At 44.1% G+C, this 17,868-nt stretch overlaps 2 protein-coding genes across 2 annotated transcripts in view; one reads left to right on the forward strand and one right to left on the reverse strand.

Annotated features, from left to right (window-relative positions):
- LOC125236096 (rho GTPase-activating protein Graf) overlaps nucleotides 1-7,189 on the forward strand; it is a 107,911-nt gene extending 100,722 nt beyond the window's left edge. The window contains 4 exon segments of the mRNA XM_048142791.1: nucleotides 3,898-3,946; nucleotides 4,672-4,843; nucleotides 5,253-5,406; nucleotides 6,421-7,189. Coding sequence (XP_047998748.1) covers nucleotides 3,898-3,946; nucleotides 4,672-4,843; nucleotides 5,253-5,406; nucleotides 6,421-6,592 — 547 coding nt within the window. The 3' untranslated portion in view covers nucleotides 6,593-7,189.
- A 1,827-nt stretch (nucleotides 7,190-9,016) lies between these two features.
- On the reverse strand, nucleotides 9,017-17,777 carry LOC125235725 (hamartin). Its single transcript, XM_048142297.1, is given in 5 exon segments — nucleotides 9,017-10,336; nucleotides 11,439-11,645; nucleotides 11,786-12,286; nucleotides 12,289-13,465; nucleotides 17,535-17,777. Coding segments are annotated over 4 exon segments (2,700 nt in total). The 5' UTR covers nucleotides 13,456-13,465; nucleotides 17,535-17,777; the 3' UTR covers nucleotides 9,017-9,511.
- Nucleotides 17,778-17,868: the final 91 nt, after the last annotated feature.

Genomic DNA, 17,868 nt, shown 5'->3' on the forward strand with positions numbered 1-17,868 from the left:
AATGTTTTTTTTTTTTTTTTCGAATTTCCGTTGTGTGGCAAAGAGTCAGGGTGTATTAAAACCAATGTAATTTGTTTTCAGAATTTTTAAATACATTAATTAGGGGTCGCTACCGCACTTTTCAAAATTTGGAAGAACTTACTTTAGAAGTCTTAGAACCCCTAAAATATGAATAAATAATTTTAAAAAAATCAGCGGCGTTATTTTATGTTAAGTTGCACTTTAATACACCCTGACTCTTTGCCCCACAACGAAAAATCGGAAAAAAAAATAAAAAATAGCATTTTGTATAGAGGGTCCACATTTTCAAAGTGCGGTAGCGACCCCTAAAATGTATTTAAAAATTCTGAAAACAAATTACAATGGTTTTAATACACCATGACTTTTCGCCCCACAACGAAAAATCTAAAAAAATAGATAAAAAAAATTGCATTTTGTATGGAGGATCCAAATTTACAAAGTGAGGTAGCGACCCCTAAAATGTATTTAAAAATTCTGAAAAAAAAAATACATTGGTTTTTTAGGGTTAGATTTTACATTAAGCGGGTGCCCCGTATAAAAATATAACATCGACAAAATAAGGACCACCCTAGTGGACATGTGTCTTCTGAAGGATGTTGTGGGCCCTCGAACTCGATTTATGTTTGAGGATAATAATTTAAAGCCTTATTTGATTTTTTTGCGATTTTCTCTTTGCGAATAACATTTTTGGCTTATCTTATTAATGAAATAATGGTGATGATTTTCACCGTTCTCGTTTTGAGGTCGCATTCGTGGATTATCTTTAGTCGTTTGGTGGTAGAAACATTAGCATCTACTCTAAAAAGGATTGATGGACAGAGTCGTACCATAAAGGTTCATTTTGTACTTTTTTTGGTACAGAACCCTACTACAAGAGGCCTATTCGCGATTCGTACGGAAACAAGAATCTGGCGAATCGGGAACGTAACTAACCTATTTAATCTTAGTATTAGGTATTTCAATATTCGACACAATAACTCGGTGCGTAGCCGAATGGCACAAACGCTCACGAAACGAAACGCTCGTAGATATCTATCTCTATCGCTCCTGCGTATTGGCGCAACAGAGCCAGACTACCTTTCGTTTTCGTTTCGCGTCGGATGGCATTTCGCCATTCGGCTGCGGGGCTTGTTATTGACCGCCTATCCAAGATTCTGCAAAATTTGTTCAGTCGCCGCCAACTTTTCTCTCTGTATTTCTCTCTCTATATATCTCTCTCTCTTTTGTCAATATCAGACTTTGAAGACAATGATAATCGATCGATGTTTTGATACCGCATGAGGTAAAAGTAACGGTGCTCGACAGTCTTCCAGTTAGATACCACTTTCAACCTTAGGTCATTGTGAATTAATGTAACAAAAGGATCATTTTTTGTTCTTTTTATTCTTCGTCGTAACCTCGTGGCCACCATAAGTCGCTGTACGTTGCAGTGCCCACTCAGGCCGACCTTTTGCCTTTAAAGGCCTTGCGTTTTCGCAAAGACATATGTAACTCCGTATAGACGGATAAAGTCTAAGAAACCGTACAAAGACGTACCTTAAAGCCATAGAGAAGAAGGTACGGTGGCCTAGATGGCGTTACACCTTTGGGGAACGCTCGAGTAGATGGCGCTAATATTAATATTTGACATTTTAACATATATCAAGCTAACAGTATGGGCCAAAATGTCAAAACTGAGGTTCAAAAGTTTTAAGCTTGTGTCGAGAGATGGTAGTCTGTGCACTGTGATTACACATTTTACTTTGACAGTAACTCTATAATACTCGATCCTCTTTGGTTTTCGTCATCTTTTGGACATTATCTTTTCTTGCACTGGTACTTTTACCTTACTCAAATAAGATCCATTGTCTTCGCTAACAGAAAACACAATGTACAATAGGACTTAAGTCAACACACAAAGATTCGCTTTCGGTTACAATATGTTGGTAATCGCATGAGAGTCACATCACAACGTGCGATTGCAGAGATCTGATTCTGACAGTAATTACATATTTGCTGCACTGATACAAGTGACTACTGGGGCGGGATATTTCAAGGTTAGTGTTATAAATAGGCATGTTTTATTGGGCTTCAATAGTCGTTAATACTCGTTGAAAAGTTTGTAACTTTGTATTCTACCGTAAAGTCAAATAACGGAGCCAATTTTGATCAAATTGGATACATATCTTAAATTCATTCATAATTTCTTCATGCAATTTCGCAGCTCACTGTACCCCGGCAGCCCGATTGAAATAGGTCCTTAAATGTAAATTTTTCTATAGACGTTATAAATATTTAGAGGTTATCTACGATACAACTGTTTTTGGGCTACAATTTCTCCTCCTACTGTCGAAACGGCTGGGTGAGTATTTGAGTAAACAGACAGTCTTAAAAATTCATAATCTTAAAAAAGACTTGTATGCAATCTGTCAGTTCAATCTGAAAATTCTGTCAGTTTGAACTGACAGGTTGCATACAAATCTTTTATAAGATTATGAATTTTTAAGACTGTGGCGTGCCTTAGATATTTTGTTGATTTCTATTCTAACATGAGCATCTTCTATTCCTATTAGTTAGTTTTCGATAAAAAAACATTAATTGGACATGGCAGTTTGGCAGTTAACTCTCCCGAATCCTTTCGATAAAAACACAACAACCATATCTCTGAAGCTGAATACCTGAAGCGTCCGAAGCCCCTGATGGCCACCGCAGGTGGCAGGTGCCACGTGACCGTAACACCGGGCCTGGCGCGCCAATCACAGCCCTCCGCCCCGCGTATATACCGCGCGCTGCGCTTGCGGCACCCAGTCTTCATCCCTCGGCCGTACCGTGCGTTACCTCTGCGACACTCAGTCTTGATCCTTCAGCCGTACCGTGCGTTACTCGAGTCTCTGTGTGTTTGAATCAATCTAGTATATCTGTGTTTTGAAGTTTGTGAGTTTAGTGCCATTATGATTATCTGCCTGTCTGGATTCGTTATTGCTGGGTAGGTGTTTTGTTTGTGTATTGGTGTTTGAGTGTAAACAAAAATCAGCTGGGCTCTGTGACGTTTGGGAGACTAGAGTTTACCAGGACACTGACTTATTGAACTGACTTTTAAACACTATGTATTGATGAAATTGTCTTGTGGCATGATATACATATTTACTATAGGTTTATGTTTGCCATAAAATTTAACATGGGCACAGCCATAATATAAATTAAAATCTATGTTTAGTTTTTTAATACCAAAATTTCGATTAAAATTTAGTAGTATAAATTATAATGTTAATGATATTTTCTTGACATAAATTTATTTCATTGATTATTTGGAATTTATATGTTCTGAAGCACATATAAAACACATATAAATTCCACTAACATGGTTTAGTTGTTAAATATTATGTCTTATTAAATAATAGTAAACTATTTTTATAAAATGTAATTATGTTTGTACCTATTGAATATTTTTGTACACAAGAAAATGTTACATATTGAACTTTTGCTAACATTGCAATTTGCAACTTAATAACTAGCTTAAATCTAAAAAATCTCAAATCCCAGACAGAATCCTTGGTATGTACCTTGTATGGGGCATTTCCTAGCTGTATGCCTGTATAGCAATACTTATCAGTATTCGTTGTTATAATATATTCCTAAAACAAATTCACTTACTCGACCTCGTAAGTCCCAGGCCAAAATTTTCCGGTTTTGAATTTGGATCTTTCGCCTACTTCTATAAGAGTTCAAAAGTCGAATTTAATATGTACTTATACAAGTACGCCGGGACTTACGAGGTTCAGAAAATGTAATGTTCGATTTAAATTGTAGCCCTCTCACTGGTTACAACTTTAGTTCCAAATGCGAGTAGATAAAGTGTGTATTTATTTATGCTCATGTGTCGTGTCGTTGTTGCAGGACTTCCCCCGCGCCCATGTCCTCTGCCCTCCTTCGCGCGGCTGACTGCGTAAGTATTACAATTATTTTTTAATTTCCTAAAGGTGCTGTTGCCCCCTCCTGTACAGTCAACCAATTGGAACCCTAGGCCACTGTAGAACTATGTCATAGTGACGTTAAAAATCAGATTGTAAGAAATGAACTGCTTGTCATTTTGACATGGTTGTAGAGTGGCCTAGGGTTCCAATTGGTTGACTGTACCTTAGATCTTTCGTGTCAACATAGGTATCCACAAAATAATGCCCTAGCTTTTGTTTGAAAATGTTCAATTTGTTACATAGTCTCCATACTTATTTGTTACTTATTTCAGAATACAAAGTGTTTATTTTTCGATTACTAATTTCCGATAGGTACTTAAAATACAATTACAAAGAGCACATCACTTAAAAGCGAACGAAATATCATTTTCTCTCTCTGCTTCAGTGCTATCGCGTTATGATTGTTAGGCAGTTTTAGCTAAAACGTTTGTTCAATACTTACTCTATTGTTTATACAGTCCATCGAGAACCCAAAAGGGCCTGATTGCCATGCGCGGATCCAGGGGGGGCCATGGGGGTCATGACCCCCCCCGGCGTCTAAGTTGGCCATACAAATCGACCACGTGACCCCCCCACCCCTGGGGCCCCGGGACTTTACCACGTGACCACCCCCCCTGGGCACGAAGCTGGATGCGCGCTTGATGACTGCATAGAATGATTTTTGTTTAAGTATGCTAATTAAACGTTTTCTCCACAGAGCACATCCGTGCCCGCAATGCCGCACCTGACGCCACTAGCGTCCCTATCATCGCTGACCGGCGTGACTGCGCCCCCCACCTCGACCGCCCGATACTCCCCCCACCACCAGCAGCTTTTGCAGCACTTCGCTCCCCCGCCTCCCGCGCCACCGCAGCTCGTCGCTCTCAGAGGTACAGTAACCCTACATCACTCACCTATAGAATATCTATAGTCTGACCGGTGTGACCCCCCCACCCCCACCAGCAGCTGTTGCAGCACTTCGCTCCCCCGCCTCCCGCGCCACCGCAGCTCGTCGCTCTCAGAGGTACAGTAACTCTACATCACTCACCTATAGAATATCTATAGTCTGACCGGTGTGACCCCCCCACCCCCACCAGCAGCTGTTGCAGCACTTCGCTCCCCCGCCGCCGCTCTCAGAGGTACAGTAACTTTTACCTCCCTCCTCTATAGAATATCTCGTCTCTGACCACTGTGTCAGCACTTCGCTTTTAAATTACAGACTTTGTCAACATGCCACTAGCGTCAATCTTTGGTGGAAGGCATTGCATTTGTAACTTACGTGTGTTTTATTATTTCCAGGTGCAACCCGTTCGAGCAGTTCTTCAGCGGAGTCGGTGTCGAGCAGCAGCGCCTCCCCCCCTCCCCCCGGCGCGCTGGCGGCGCCCTTCCCCCCGCCGCACGCTCACCTCGGCTCTGCGCCGCTACACGCTAGGCTCTACACACACCCGTACAGGTGAATATACCACCAGTTTTGCTTCAATCACAGTATAATAAAGACTGTCGTACAGTATTGCCAATTTGCCACACCTCGGACACTGGCGATCAAATATATGAAAGAGGCGCGTTCCTAGCACACAATCTAAGCTGGTGTAGGTGAACGCGTACTATGCTTGTATGAGTGAAATACCAGTCGACTGTTCGCGTTTTTGACAGGCGGTAACTGTGAGGTAATCGAGAGGGGGTGTGCGGCACATTCAGCGGGGAGTGGGAGTGGCCAATTGGCCATACTGCACGATAGTACTATTTATTATACTGTAGTATGGCCACTACCTACGGCCTTCCGCTAAAGTGCCGCCCAGCCGGTCAAAAACGTGACCAGCCAGTCTTCAATTCAGCAAATCAGCTTCTTTTTATGAACTGTCAAAACGATTTGCTAATATGGAATTACAAAATACAAGTGACGTCACGGTCAATTCATTTACTTTATATCTTTCTCTTTGACTTATTAAATACAAATTGTGTTTACAAATAACTACTGTCCATATTTTTCTTCTAATTATGTAGTGCTTTATTTCGTGCACTGCATAAAATATTTTATTTTAAGTAGAGGAAACTAGCCTATTCAGCAAAGTCTGTCTACAAACAACCGCTCCTAGCACTAACGTAGCTCCTTTAGTAGTGAAGTCTGTGCCGAGCAGCAGTAAACTCATAAAAAGTTAGAATAGCCCGGTCCTCACAGAACGAGGCAAAGCTGCTATGTAGGGTGCCTCGGCCGAAGCAGTGTGCGCGCTTTGCTCGGCTGAGCAACCTTCCGCTAGGTGCGCGAACACATTGCCTCGCTCTGTGTGGACTGGGCTAATTTCATGTCGTTTCAAGTTTAATGAAATAACGAAAAAAAAGTTAGTTTCTCGTAATTTATTTTTCAGAACCCTAAATATGTCGAAAATCATAGCAGCATTATTCAAGTAGCTTCCCCAACTTGTATATTTATATTGAGCAGTCACTTATAACTTTTTTTTATTCGCAGACGCGTGCGCACACTCTACGCGTGCCTAGGCGAAAGCGAAGGCGAGCTGTCCTTTGAGCCGAACCAGATCATCACCAACGTCACCGCCAGCGCCGAGCCCGGCTGGCTCCGCGGAACCCTCAACGGGAAGAGCGGGCTCGTGCCCGAGAACTACGTAGAACCACTACCGTGAGCCCATAGGGGCAATATACGCCGAAGGTTGTCGAAATCGCGGCGGAAACTGCCGAACATTGCCGAGATCGCGGCGAAAACTGCCGAACATCGCCGGAAACTACCGAACGTTCCCGGAATAAGCCGAACATTGCCGAGACCGCGTCGTCGGCGCCGTGAACTGCCGATCGTCGCGGAATGTTACCGATCGTAGCGTAACAGATGATGAGAGTTGTAGCAGTACATCGATTTATATCGCGTAGTCCAACTTTGAACGAGAATCAAGGATGAAAAAAGTGACAATCGGACGTCCGAGATTCTGTATTTCGAACGAGAGTTATAAAAAAAATGTTCAAAATTGAACTACTGAGTCTAAAAAGACAGTTTATATTGTGGTTTTAGTGCCGCTTATGCCGAAAGTCGCTATCGCCGCCATACGTACCATATCCTCGTACCTACTATGTTAAGTTGTTGATTCTTTTGTACGTCTGTATATTTTGTATATTGTAAATAAGCGTTTGTTGATATTTTAACTATTTATATTATGTTGTGGATATTTTTACCAAATATACTATTGTACGATGTCCGTTTGTGGATGTATTATACAGATTAATATATATTCTGGAGTTTTATTTCCATCTACCAGTATCACAAATACAGCTTTCTAAATAGTATTTTATACAATCGTGATCATAGCTGGGCACCGTTAATCAAATAGTTAACTTCGATAATCGTTAATCCGTTACTATAAAAGTTAACTTCGTTAATCGTTAAAGCGATACATTTCAACAAATTTAACGGTAGTTAAAGTTAATCGATAATCCGTTAATCGTGATAAAAAAATATTTTACTGTAGCTAGTTGCATCAGTTATCAACTATTAAGTTTTTGGGTAAGTTTATTATGTTACTGTAAAAGACCGAAGATTGCCAAAATCTCTTGAAAAATCCCAGCTGCCAATTGGTAAAAGCGAAATGTTAATAAATAGGTATTGTTCTCTTTGGACTTATATATACGTTGTTTCGGTAAGACCTAGGTTTTACCTTGGACCCGTAGGTATTGGGTCATTCAAGCGGTGGTAGTCATGGTGCGTAGGTTCCTCGGATTGAGACACCTCTAATCGAAGTTGTGATCCACGGTAACTTGGTAGATAGCGTCGCCCGCCGAACTCTGGCTTGATGCGTCGGTTGCGTGATTTATGTGCCATGCGTCGTGCCTGATGATTTACATTCTGTTTCGCAGTTAGTGATGGGTGCAGTAGGACTAATAAACTTTAGCAGGTCTCGAACAAGTGATCCAAAGTCACCAATTGATATGTAGACTGAATTTTCGGGAAAATCCTAGGTTTCGCCGTACTCCGGGCTTTTACAGTAGCGGTCAGAGCAAGTTTTACTCGGCGCGTGCGGAACTGGATTAACGATTAACGGACTCGAAGAAATTTAACAGAAGTTAACGAATCCGTTAACATTTTTTAAAGTTAACTTAAAAGTTAATCCGTTAACCAAAATGTTAACTTCGTTAATTAACGATTAACGAATTAACGAGTTAATGCCCAGCTATGATCGTGATATAATACAAAGCTTTTCAGTCGAGTACCATGTTTAGGCCACGAAGCTTGCTGAGTGGCCTAATAGTACGGTACGAGTGTGAAAAGCTTAATTATATCACTATTGTATACAATACTTTTTCTACGAGTCATCATCTTCATCATCAATGGACGGAAATATCATCATTCATGCAAGTTAAAATTAAAGTTAATAGAGTCGTTCACCGTTGTATCAACATCGAATTACCTAGCAACCAATTGTTTGTAATAACCGTCTCTGATTGGCCGATAACGCGACAGAAAAAAAAAATGTGTTTCAGATGCAGGAAAATTTGCCAGGTATCGCAAATTAGTATAGAAATTGTATGAAGTTCTATTTTTGAAATTATTACAGTTAACTAAAGTCAACTATAATGAGCTTATTATAATTGAGTCGGAACTGCCATAGAGTATCCAACACTGAAAAGTTAGCACTTATAGTTTAGTCTGTGGTATCCTAATTGACAGATTACAGTCGACAAGTAGAAAAAATAACTTAGTACAGCACTCGGCGATAATGATTTGCATATCGGTTTTTCGGCTTTGTAGAGCGTTGTCTCTTTCTTACTTATGTGACGTTAATTCTCTCTTTCCAAAGACCGGTGTGCATTCTTTATGGCCGTTTACTCTATATAGATTTTGAGAAAGTTGCATAACATCACTACTTTGAAAAAATCTCGTATCTCACGCTGCTCCTCAAAGTGAAAACGCAGTAAGTCTATATGCATTCCATACATACTTACTACAACTTTTTTTTCATTGATAGACGAAGATACAAGTTTTTTTAAAAGTAGTGATGATAAATTTCGTGCAAGCGCAAGGAATGAACACTGATGGTAAATTTGGATTAAAAGTTTTGGAGTAAAAGAAATTTGCTTTATTACAATATAATATTTTGAACAGTACCAAACGATAAACATTTTGAATGAAATGGGATACACTCTTATATAAGTAAGAAGCATGCATCTTTTACCGGTCGTAGGCCGGAGTTCAAACCGGGGAACTAAGCATATGAGATGTTCCAACACACCAAAGCAAAATATCAGTATAAGAAAAAAATCACCCTTAAATCGGTTCACATTTCCTTTCAATTCATTTCATTTTGAACCGCAATATCTGTAAGTTTGCTAGCAAATATAGGTTGCCATTGTCTACTTTTCAATAACGTTAGTTCGCTATCAAATGTTCCGTCAGTGTTAATAAGAGGCGCGTCGCGCGCAACGCTTTATACATATAGCTGCTCATAGACACTATCAGAGTCGAAACTTGTTACGGCACCGACACTTAGACATCACAGGAAGAAACAGTATGAGAGCAGCGGGCGTCGCGGCTGCGGGCGCGGTGCGGGCGGCGCGCGTTAACTGTCGCGCGGCTCCTCCTCCTCGAGCAGGCGGCGCACGCGCGAGCAGTCCGCCAGCGACACCGCCGCGCCCGCCGGCGACGGCAGCGGCGACGCGCGCACCGACTCGCCCGCCAGCCGCGTCAGCCGCCGCAGCTCGCTCGCGCGCACCACGCGCAGCAGGCTCGCGTACTTATCCTGCAGGGCGTCCAACCGCGCCGCGCCTTCTTCCGCTGCCGTGCGGGCTGAACGCTTCAGTTCTGCGATTATTGCGTCTCGGGAGGATAAGGCAGCTTCAAGTTCGGCCGCGCGCGCTGTAGCGGCTTCCGCGCGTGCCGTGGCGGTCTCGGCTTCCGCTTTGGCGGCCGCTAGTCGCTCGGTGGCGGCGCGGGTGGCTCGATCGTCGCCGGCGCTGGCGTGCGTCTGCTTCTCTTTTAGCGCTGCTTGCGCGGCCGCCGTGAGGCGCGCTTCACGCTCCGATAGCACAAGTAGCTCTCGGCGTAGGCGGCGCACGTGTTCGGCGCGACGCTCGGCGGCTAGCGCGCCTCGCGCGAGCGCCTCCACATGCCTCGCGGACTCGAAGGCCTCGCCTCTCGCGCGCTGCAGCTCGGCGTGGTCGTGGGCCCGGGCGGCCTCGGCCTCGCGCAGCGCGGCCTCGGCGCGGGCGCGGGCGGCGCGCTCGTCGGCCAGCGCGGCCTCCAGGCGCGCCTCGTGCTCGGCGCGCAGCTGCGGCGCCGGCGGCGGCGGCGAGCGCTGCAGCCGCGCGCGCAGGGCGTCGCGCTCGCGCTGCGCAGCCCGTGCGTGGTCTCTTAACGCCTGATTCTGTAGCTCGAGAGCGCGCACCTTAAAAAGGAAATTACACAATATCCGTAAAATGTCCGTACTTGATAATATTGAAGTACTAACAGAATAGATACATTTACTGCTCCAACTTGGGAAGGTACAGACGTTAAGAGAAACTAGGGCTGTAGGCACTGGTTAAACAGGCCTGCCGCTCGAAGATGTAAGCAGTATAACGAAACTTGTATGGACGCAGATTTGTTTGGCAGTTCACTAGGACTCTTTAAAAGTACTGTATATTCTCTTTTAAAATAAAAATAATTAGTACCTATATTATAAGTATTCAGTTTCGTTCCATTTTGAATTAATTTCTCTTACACTTTTTAATGTATTCAACTACACTGCCTATCATATAGTAGGTAATAAATATACTTTATACTTATTGTAACTCGATTTTTGTAAATTGAGAACTATAGGTCTATAATTAATAAAATTTTGGCAATATAGCTAAGTTTACATATGTATATTAACAAAACTGTTTGTTCTTTAATAAATAAAAAAAAAAAAAAAAAAAAAGATTACTTGCGCGTACTTTTTTTTTTTTTTTTTTTTTTTTCATTTATTTAGGAAACAAACAGTCACATACAAAAGTGTTTAAGTTCTTAGATTACAGAAAGACCTATAGTTCCATTTACTATAAAATACAAGTAATAATATAACAAGTGTCGAAACAGGGCTTGTGCGGCATTGCCCGCAAATAACATAATGAACAGGGTGATATAATTCTAATACACAGTTAAGGAAGTAATCTACATCTATGGGTATGAATTGTGCAATGTTATAAAACATGAATTATTAAGTAACTTGCTTTTCGTTATTATTCACTATGGGAAAAAATTTGGTTCAACAGTCTACTACTATATGTACTAAATGACAGTGAGAATATATCAAGATTTTCAAAGTTAACATTATAATCATAACAGGCTCTTCTAAAGAAAGTATTTTTGGCGAAATTTGAGCTACTGAAGTTAATATGGAATGTTTATTGCAATTTAATATTTGTGTGTGGAATTAAATAAAGCTTTTTTATTATTACTTATTGCAAGCTCGGCAGCTTCCCCATTACCGTTTATAGATGTAGCTTTAGGTAATAGAGGGCACTGACCTGCCGGCAGCGGCCCAGCAGGCGGCGGTTCCGCTCGGCGTGCGCCTCCCGCCGCCAGCGCTCGTACAGCAGCTGCGCGTGCAGTAGCGCCAGCTGCTCGGCCGCCTCCCCGCGCCGCTCCTCCCCCGCCCCCGCCCCCGTCTGCCCAGCGTACAGCGACGACAGGTACTTGTCCAGCCGCTCGCACGGAGACGCGGGCTCCGAACCCTGCTCACCAAATATTATAGTCAATTCTAAAATATTTCTATGGATTTATATCATTAAATTTGATAGCAAGTACTCAAGACATTGATAAAACTGCAATCACAATGGTTGCTCAACTCAACAGCAATCTCAAATCAACTTACCTCTTTTGAAAAATCATCGGGAAGATTTCTGTAGAAATCGGCAATGATGAACTCGTAGGGCTCCGGCCAAGCGTCGACTGTCTGTACGGCGACTTCGGTGGAGCGCGTCGGCGCGCTCGGGTCGCAGGAGGCGGGGCGGCGCGGCGGCGGCGCGCCGGCGGGCCGGGGCCGGGGCGCGCGCGCACGCAGCCCGCGGCGCGGGTCCAGCGCGCGCGCCAGCGCCGCGGCCGGCGCCGCCGACTCGCTGTCCGCCCACGCGTCCTCGGCGCGCGCGCGCGCCGTCAGCTCCAGCACCTCGCGGTCCTCCACGTTCAGCGGCTCCGCGTCCGCCGCGCCCGGCCCGCGCGGCTCCGGCCGGGCCAGCGGCGCGCCGGCCGGCGGCGGCCCGCCCCCGAACGGCACCGGCGAGTCCGGTCCGCGACGACGCGCGCCGCCCTCCGCCTCCAGCGCCGCGCGGTCCAGCGCCATGCGCGTCAGCCGGCCCAGGTACGCGTCCCCCGCGCCCGGGCCCGCGCCCGCGCCCCCAGCGGCGACGTCTCCTTGCGCAGCGGCGACGGCGGCTGCGAGCGCCGCCCGATGGCGCGCACGGCGCTCGACTCCGCCGGGAAGCGGAACCGCTCGCGCGTTTCTTTAGCGGGCGTGTTCTCCGGCGTCGCCTCCACCGCGGCCTCCGGCGGCTCGCCCGCGTCCGCCTCCGCGGGGAGCGGCGTGTGCGGTGCCGAGTCCGCGCCGCAGCGCTCGGCGAGCGGGAACCACGGGTCCGTGCCGGGGCGCAGCGCCGACGCCGCGCGGGCCGCGTGCGCGCCGGAGCCCGGCGCGGGGGACGCGGGCGCGACGGGCGCGGGCGGCGGCTGCGCGGGCCGCTCGCGTTCCTCCGGGCGTTCGCGCGGCGTCAGCGATAAACGGCGCGTTTCGGCGACGACGTCGTGCCATTCGAGGCGCGCCCAGCGACCGGCGTCCGCCTCGCGCGCGCGGCTGCCGGTCACCAGCGCCGGGTGTAGACGCACAGAGGCGAGCAGCGGCGCCAAGCCGCGTTGCCAGGCGTCGCGCGTAGCGGCAGAAGCGGCAGCGTGCTCCGCGCGCAAAGCTTCCAGCAGCGTCACGGGATGTGTTGCATATAAAGCTCGGAAAAGTGCCAGCTGCGCTAAGAGTAGATGGTCGCGCGCGGGCGCGGGCGGCGCGGGCTCCAGCTGCGCGGGCCGCAGCAGCGCGTCGGCGAGCTCGGGCGCCAGCGCGGCGGCTAGGGCGGGCGCGGCGGGCAGCAGCGCGGCGAGCGCCATGAGCGCGTAGAGCAGCGGCAAGGGTTCCCGCTCGGTGCGCGCGGCGCGCAGCAGCTCGCGCGGCAGCGGGTGCGGCGGCTGCAGGCGGTGCAGCCAGGCGGGGCGGCGCGCGAGCAGCGGCGCGAGCGCGAGCAGCGCGTGTTTGCGCGCGGCGGGCTCGCGCAGCTGCTCGTGCAGCGCGTCCAGCAGGTGGCGCGCGTGCGGCTCGGGCGCGCGCGCCAGCAGCTCGACGGCGCGCGCGGAGCCGGTGCGCGCGTGGTAGGCGAGCAGCGCGCGCGTGAGCCAGGGCTCGCGCACGGCGCCGTACAGCGCCAGCAGCGCGGAGCCGCCGCCCGCGCCGCCGCCCTCCAGCAGCGCGAACACCTCGCCCGCTGAGCACGCGCCCAGCATCTCCCCCCACCTGCACACAACATCCGAACATCATTATTGACATATTTCAATTTAGAATGTTTTGTTTTCAAAATAAAATAAAAAAATAAATAAAAAACCGGCCAAGAGCGTGTCGGACCACGCTCAGTGTAGGGTTCCGTAGTTTTCCGTATTTTTTCTCAAAAACTACTGAACCTATCAAGTTCAAAACAATTTTCCTAGAAAGTACTTATAAAGTTCTACTTTTGTGATTTTTTTCATATTTTTTAAACATATGGTTCAAAAGTTAGAGGGGGGGGGGCGCACTTTTTTTCATTTAGGAGCGATTATTTCCGAAAATATTAATATTATCAAAAAACGATCTTAGTAAACCCTTATTCATTTTTAAATACCTATCCAACAATATATCACACGTTGGGGTTGGAATGAAAAAAAAAATATCAGCCCCCACTTTACATGTAGGGGGGGTACCCTAATAAAACATATTTTTCCATTTTTTATTTTTGCACTTTGTTGGCGTGATTGATATACATATTGGTACCAAATTTCAGCTTTCTAGTGCTAACGGTTACTGACATTATCCGCGGACGGACGGACGGACGGACGGACGGACGGACGGACAGACAGACATGGCGAAACTATAAGGGTTCCTAGTTGACTACGGAACCCTAAAAATACCGAAATAAATTATATCTAATGAGATTGGTTGAAGACAAACAACAATGTGGCACCTTTTGATAGGAAATGTCACAGGTACAGTCACCATCAATAATATGTTACACAAGGCACAAGCCGCAAAAATATCTGACATACAAGAGCCATAGAGGCCTTCAAAGAATAACATTGCTGGTGACTGTAGCGCACAGACAGATAAGTAGACAATGTGTTATATTTAGTAAAAACATGAGGGAAGCAATCAGTCACTAAAATGTAGAAATTATCAATTTTATGGCATATTGTTCTCATCTCTAATGCGAAATTATAGGAATCGACTGGACAAAACCCTATAGCCAAAGAGATACTTCTGCGGAAATGGCGCTGGATAGGAGTTAGGACATGTCTTACGAGGCTAAATATCCACCTATCCAAGCAAGGGTTGACTTGGAATATTCCTAGATCAAGGGGGAGAGATTGCCCGTGGACTACCTGGAGGCGCATGGTGGAAAAGAAGGCCGGCTCAGTGGGCCTCGACTGGATTCTGGATCCTCGGCCGCGTTGGACCGGGAACAGTGGAAATCCTTCCTAAGAGCCCTATGCCCCTCATGAGGGACAACAGGTTATAATCATCATCATCATCATATCATTGCATATTGTTTGATTATGTAACTTTGTAGTCATATTGCATATAATTCCCTACCCGCTGCTGGTCACTGGTTTCGTTCTGTTTTGTTTTGAATTAGTTATTTAAGTAATTTTACTTAATGGCTAAGTTAACTAAAATTGATTTTTCAGTACAGATGGTGTTTTTTTTACGCACTAGTGCGAGAAGTGGTTCATTATACGCCAGGTCGACACTTCGGAGGCTCATATGTACTGAAAAACGTCGTACAATACACGTGCGAAATGGAAATTCGTAACTCGTGTCGATTTAAAACACTCCCTTCGGTCGTGTTTTAATTTATCGCCACTCGTTTCGAACTTCCTTTTTTACGCACTTGTATCGTAATGTACTATATTGTAAAAAACGAGGCAAATTTACGAAAGCACATGTACCTACTTAAACGTTATTAGCAAGCTAAAAACGTAAAAATTAAATATCTGGCATCGTTTGTACACAATTGTAATTGTTGAATTACTAAAAGACGCGTCGTTATTATTTTATTTATTTTAAGTTTTAGTTATTTTTTTTAGGAAAATTGTTTTGAACTTGAAAGCGGAGTGTGCACTTCTTGATATACTTACTACCTAACATTTTATTTCTGTTTTAGTTATATTTCTCTAAAGTGAAATGTATAATTTCTTTGAGAAAATAAAGATCTATAAACCTAACTCCTGTACAATGTGTTAATGAAAAAAAATAGTAGTTGTTATTATATTATTCAAGACACACTTTATTAAGTTCAGTCATGCAAAATTGGGTATGAGTGATTTTCTCATTAGTTTGTTAAAAAATAACTAAATAGGTAATAGTAAAAGTCTCTGGTTGTGATGATTAATATAACACCTGTGTTTCCCAGCTTGCTTTATTAACTTCACCTTCACACAAAAATATAATTTTGAAATAAAATTGTAAACTATCCTTTTAAATATGAAAATTTATTTGTTCACATTGTAAATACATTTACATTACATACCTAAAATAACTTGTTATTTTAAAATGGCAAGAGTTTTATACTCATATTTTAAATTAAAAAAAAAAAAAAAACACTGGTTTGAGTTTAAACAATAATGCTTTTTTAGAACTTGAATAATGCTTTGATTAAGCAACACATAAATAATATTCCACCCTAATTTTTAGAGTTCCATAGCTTTAATTTGTTAATCTGTGGAGGTTTTGTCCTCTAATACACATGGTGTTATGTGAAGTTACTGTCAAGAGGCGCGTAAGGCAACTATGCATCCGTTTTGTTGATTATTTCGGCCACGGCACTCGCTGGGTACAGAAATGTTGAGTGAATGCAGTCTTTCCTCTGGTCACTTTTATTTCACAATCATTTGTTTAAATACTAATATATATACAGCTATTTTTGATTTTCATCGAAAATGTATCCCCTGGCGTATCAAAAAAGCCAGGGGAGATACTTTTGTACTAGTTTTGATTATTTTTATTTCCGTTTTCTCTTAACCTTTGTTTAGCGTTGTACCTATTTTTATTTTAGCTTTACGATAGAAGATTTTCTTTCCAGAAAAACGCAACTATTAAGAAAAAAAGAGGACACATTCAAATTCAACTTCATATGAAATTTTCGTGAAGCTGTTTAATAAAAAGGTTTAATACTGATATTAAAAGGATAGGTTTTTGTTTACTTGTTGCCTATTGATTGTACATTAAAATTATTTTTGTTTTAATGGATAATATGGAGAAGTGAAAAATAAGACAACTCATTAAGGAATTATCACTTTTCTTGCTGTAAGAATGTTATGAAATGTAAAGTCTGAGTATAAATAATCAATAATTATAATAAAAACAATAAATAGAGTTAATTCTTAAAAAATAAAACTAAATTTTTCATACAACTGTCTCTTCCCTGGTCACAAAGTATCCTCCCCTGTGCAACAGTATCTCCCCTGGACTGAGTATTTCCCCTGGTCGCTGATAAAACACGATAAAACAAATAAATTGACTGGTCCTCTTTGTAAACACTTCAAATTGGCAGTTTTAACTAATACAAATAAACAAATAGGTAAAAAACAACAAAAAAGTTCGCGCCGTCTCTCCATACAACATATTACCTCTTAACTTAGAATCACCCAGCTAAAGGGTTCTTATGCTTTGTACAATAGAGAGTTTATCAGAATTTCTGTAGGAATATTAGATGAAAAAGACCTTATTGCACTAGACAAATTAGGACCTTCTGGAATGGATAGCCACATCTGGGGCATATCAGTGTCAGTGAGTAATGTGTGTATGATCAGGCTAGACTTCAGCGTCCCATATATTATAATACTTATAAACAATAATGGATTACAATATTCAATAAATGAATGATACATACATACATACAATCACGCCTGTATCCCATAAAGGGGTAGGCAGAACACATGAAACTACTGAAGCTTCAGTGCCACTCTTGGCAATAAGGTTAAGCAGGGGTTGAAAGAAAACGAAACTGTGACATTGCATTGTAAATGAATGATGTTAATATAATAAAGGATAGTAGTCAAAATTATAAAATACCTATTAATCTACATACCAGTACAACTTGTACAGCGTACGCAGAAGATCGTCAATGCCCTTATGTTTGACGTCAGTATTGCGAATATTGCGATACACGAACCACGAACCCAACATTAAAAGCGGCGAATAAAGTTCTTTCGCCTGAGAACTACACTCGTTATCAACACGGGTATTGAGTGCGCACCGCTGGGTATCAGCTGGAGCTGTTGATTTGGGAGTGCACAAACACATTAATGGAGTCGTGTCGAAAATTACATCCTACCAGTCAGCAGATCGGAGAGATGAGGGACCCGATGGCACCGATGCTGGTGGAATTTTGAAGTCGGTTGTATCTCCCCCTTATATTTATTGGAAGCAGCTTCGATGGAGCAGCCAAAATAGGGTAATCAAAGGTAATCTTCGCCGCGATGTCAATTACTGCGGCTTTTGCTTCTTCACCGCACTGACAGAAGAGACGAGCTCGGGTGACAGCCGTCAACAGAAACGTCAGCTGAGTGCGTTCGGATACTGCACCTTTTCCTTGCTTTTCTTCTCCCGTTTGTTCCTTCCACATTCATTCGAAATACCGATGAGTCGATTTTAAATATGTCTCAAAT

The sequence above is a fragment of the Leguminivora glycinivorella genome, chromosome 18 (genome assembly GCF_023078275.1).
Source record: "Leguminivora glycinivorella isolate SPB_JAAS2020 chromosome 18, LegGlyc_1.1, whole genome shotgun sequence".
Taxonomy (NCBI): Eukaryota; Metazoa; Arthropoda; class Insecta; order Lepidoptera; family Tortricidae; genus Leguminivora; species Leguminivora glycinivorella.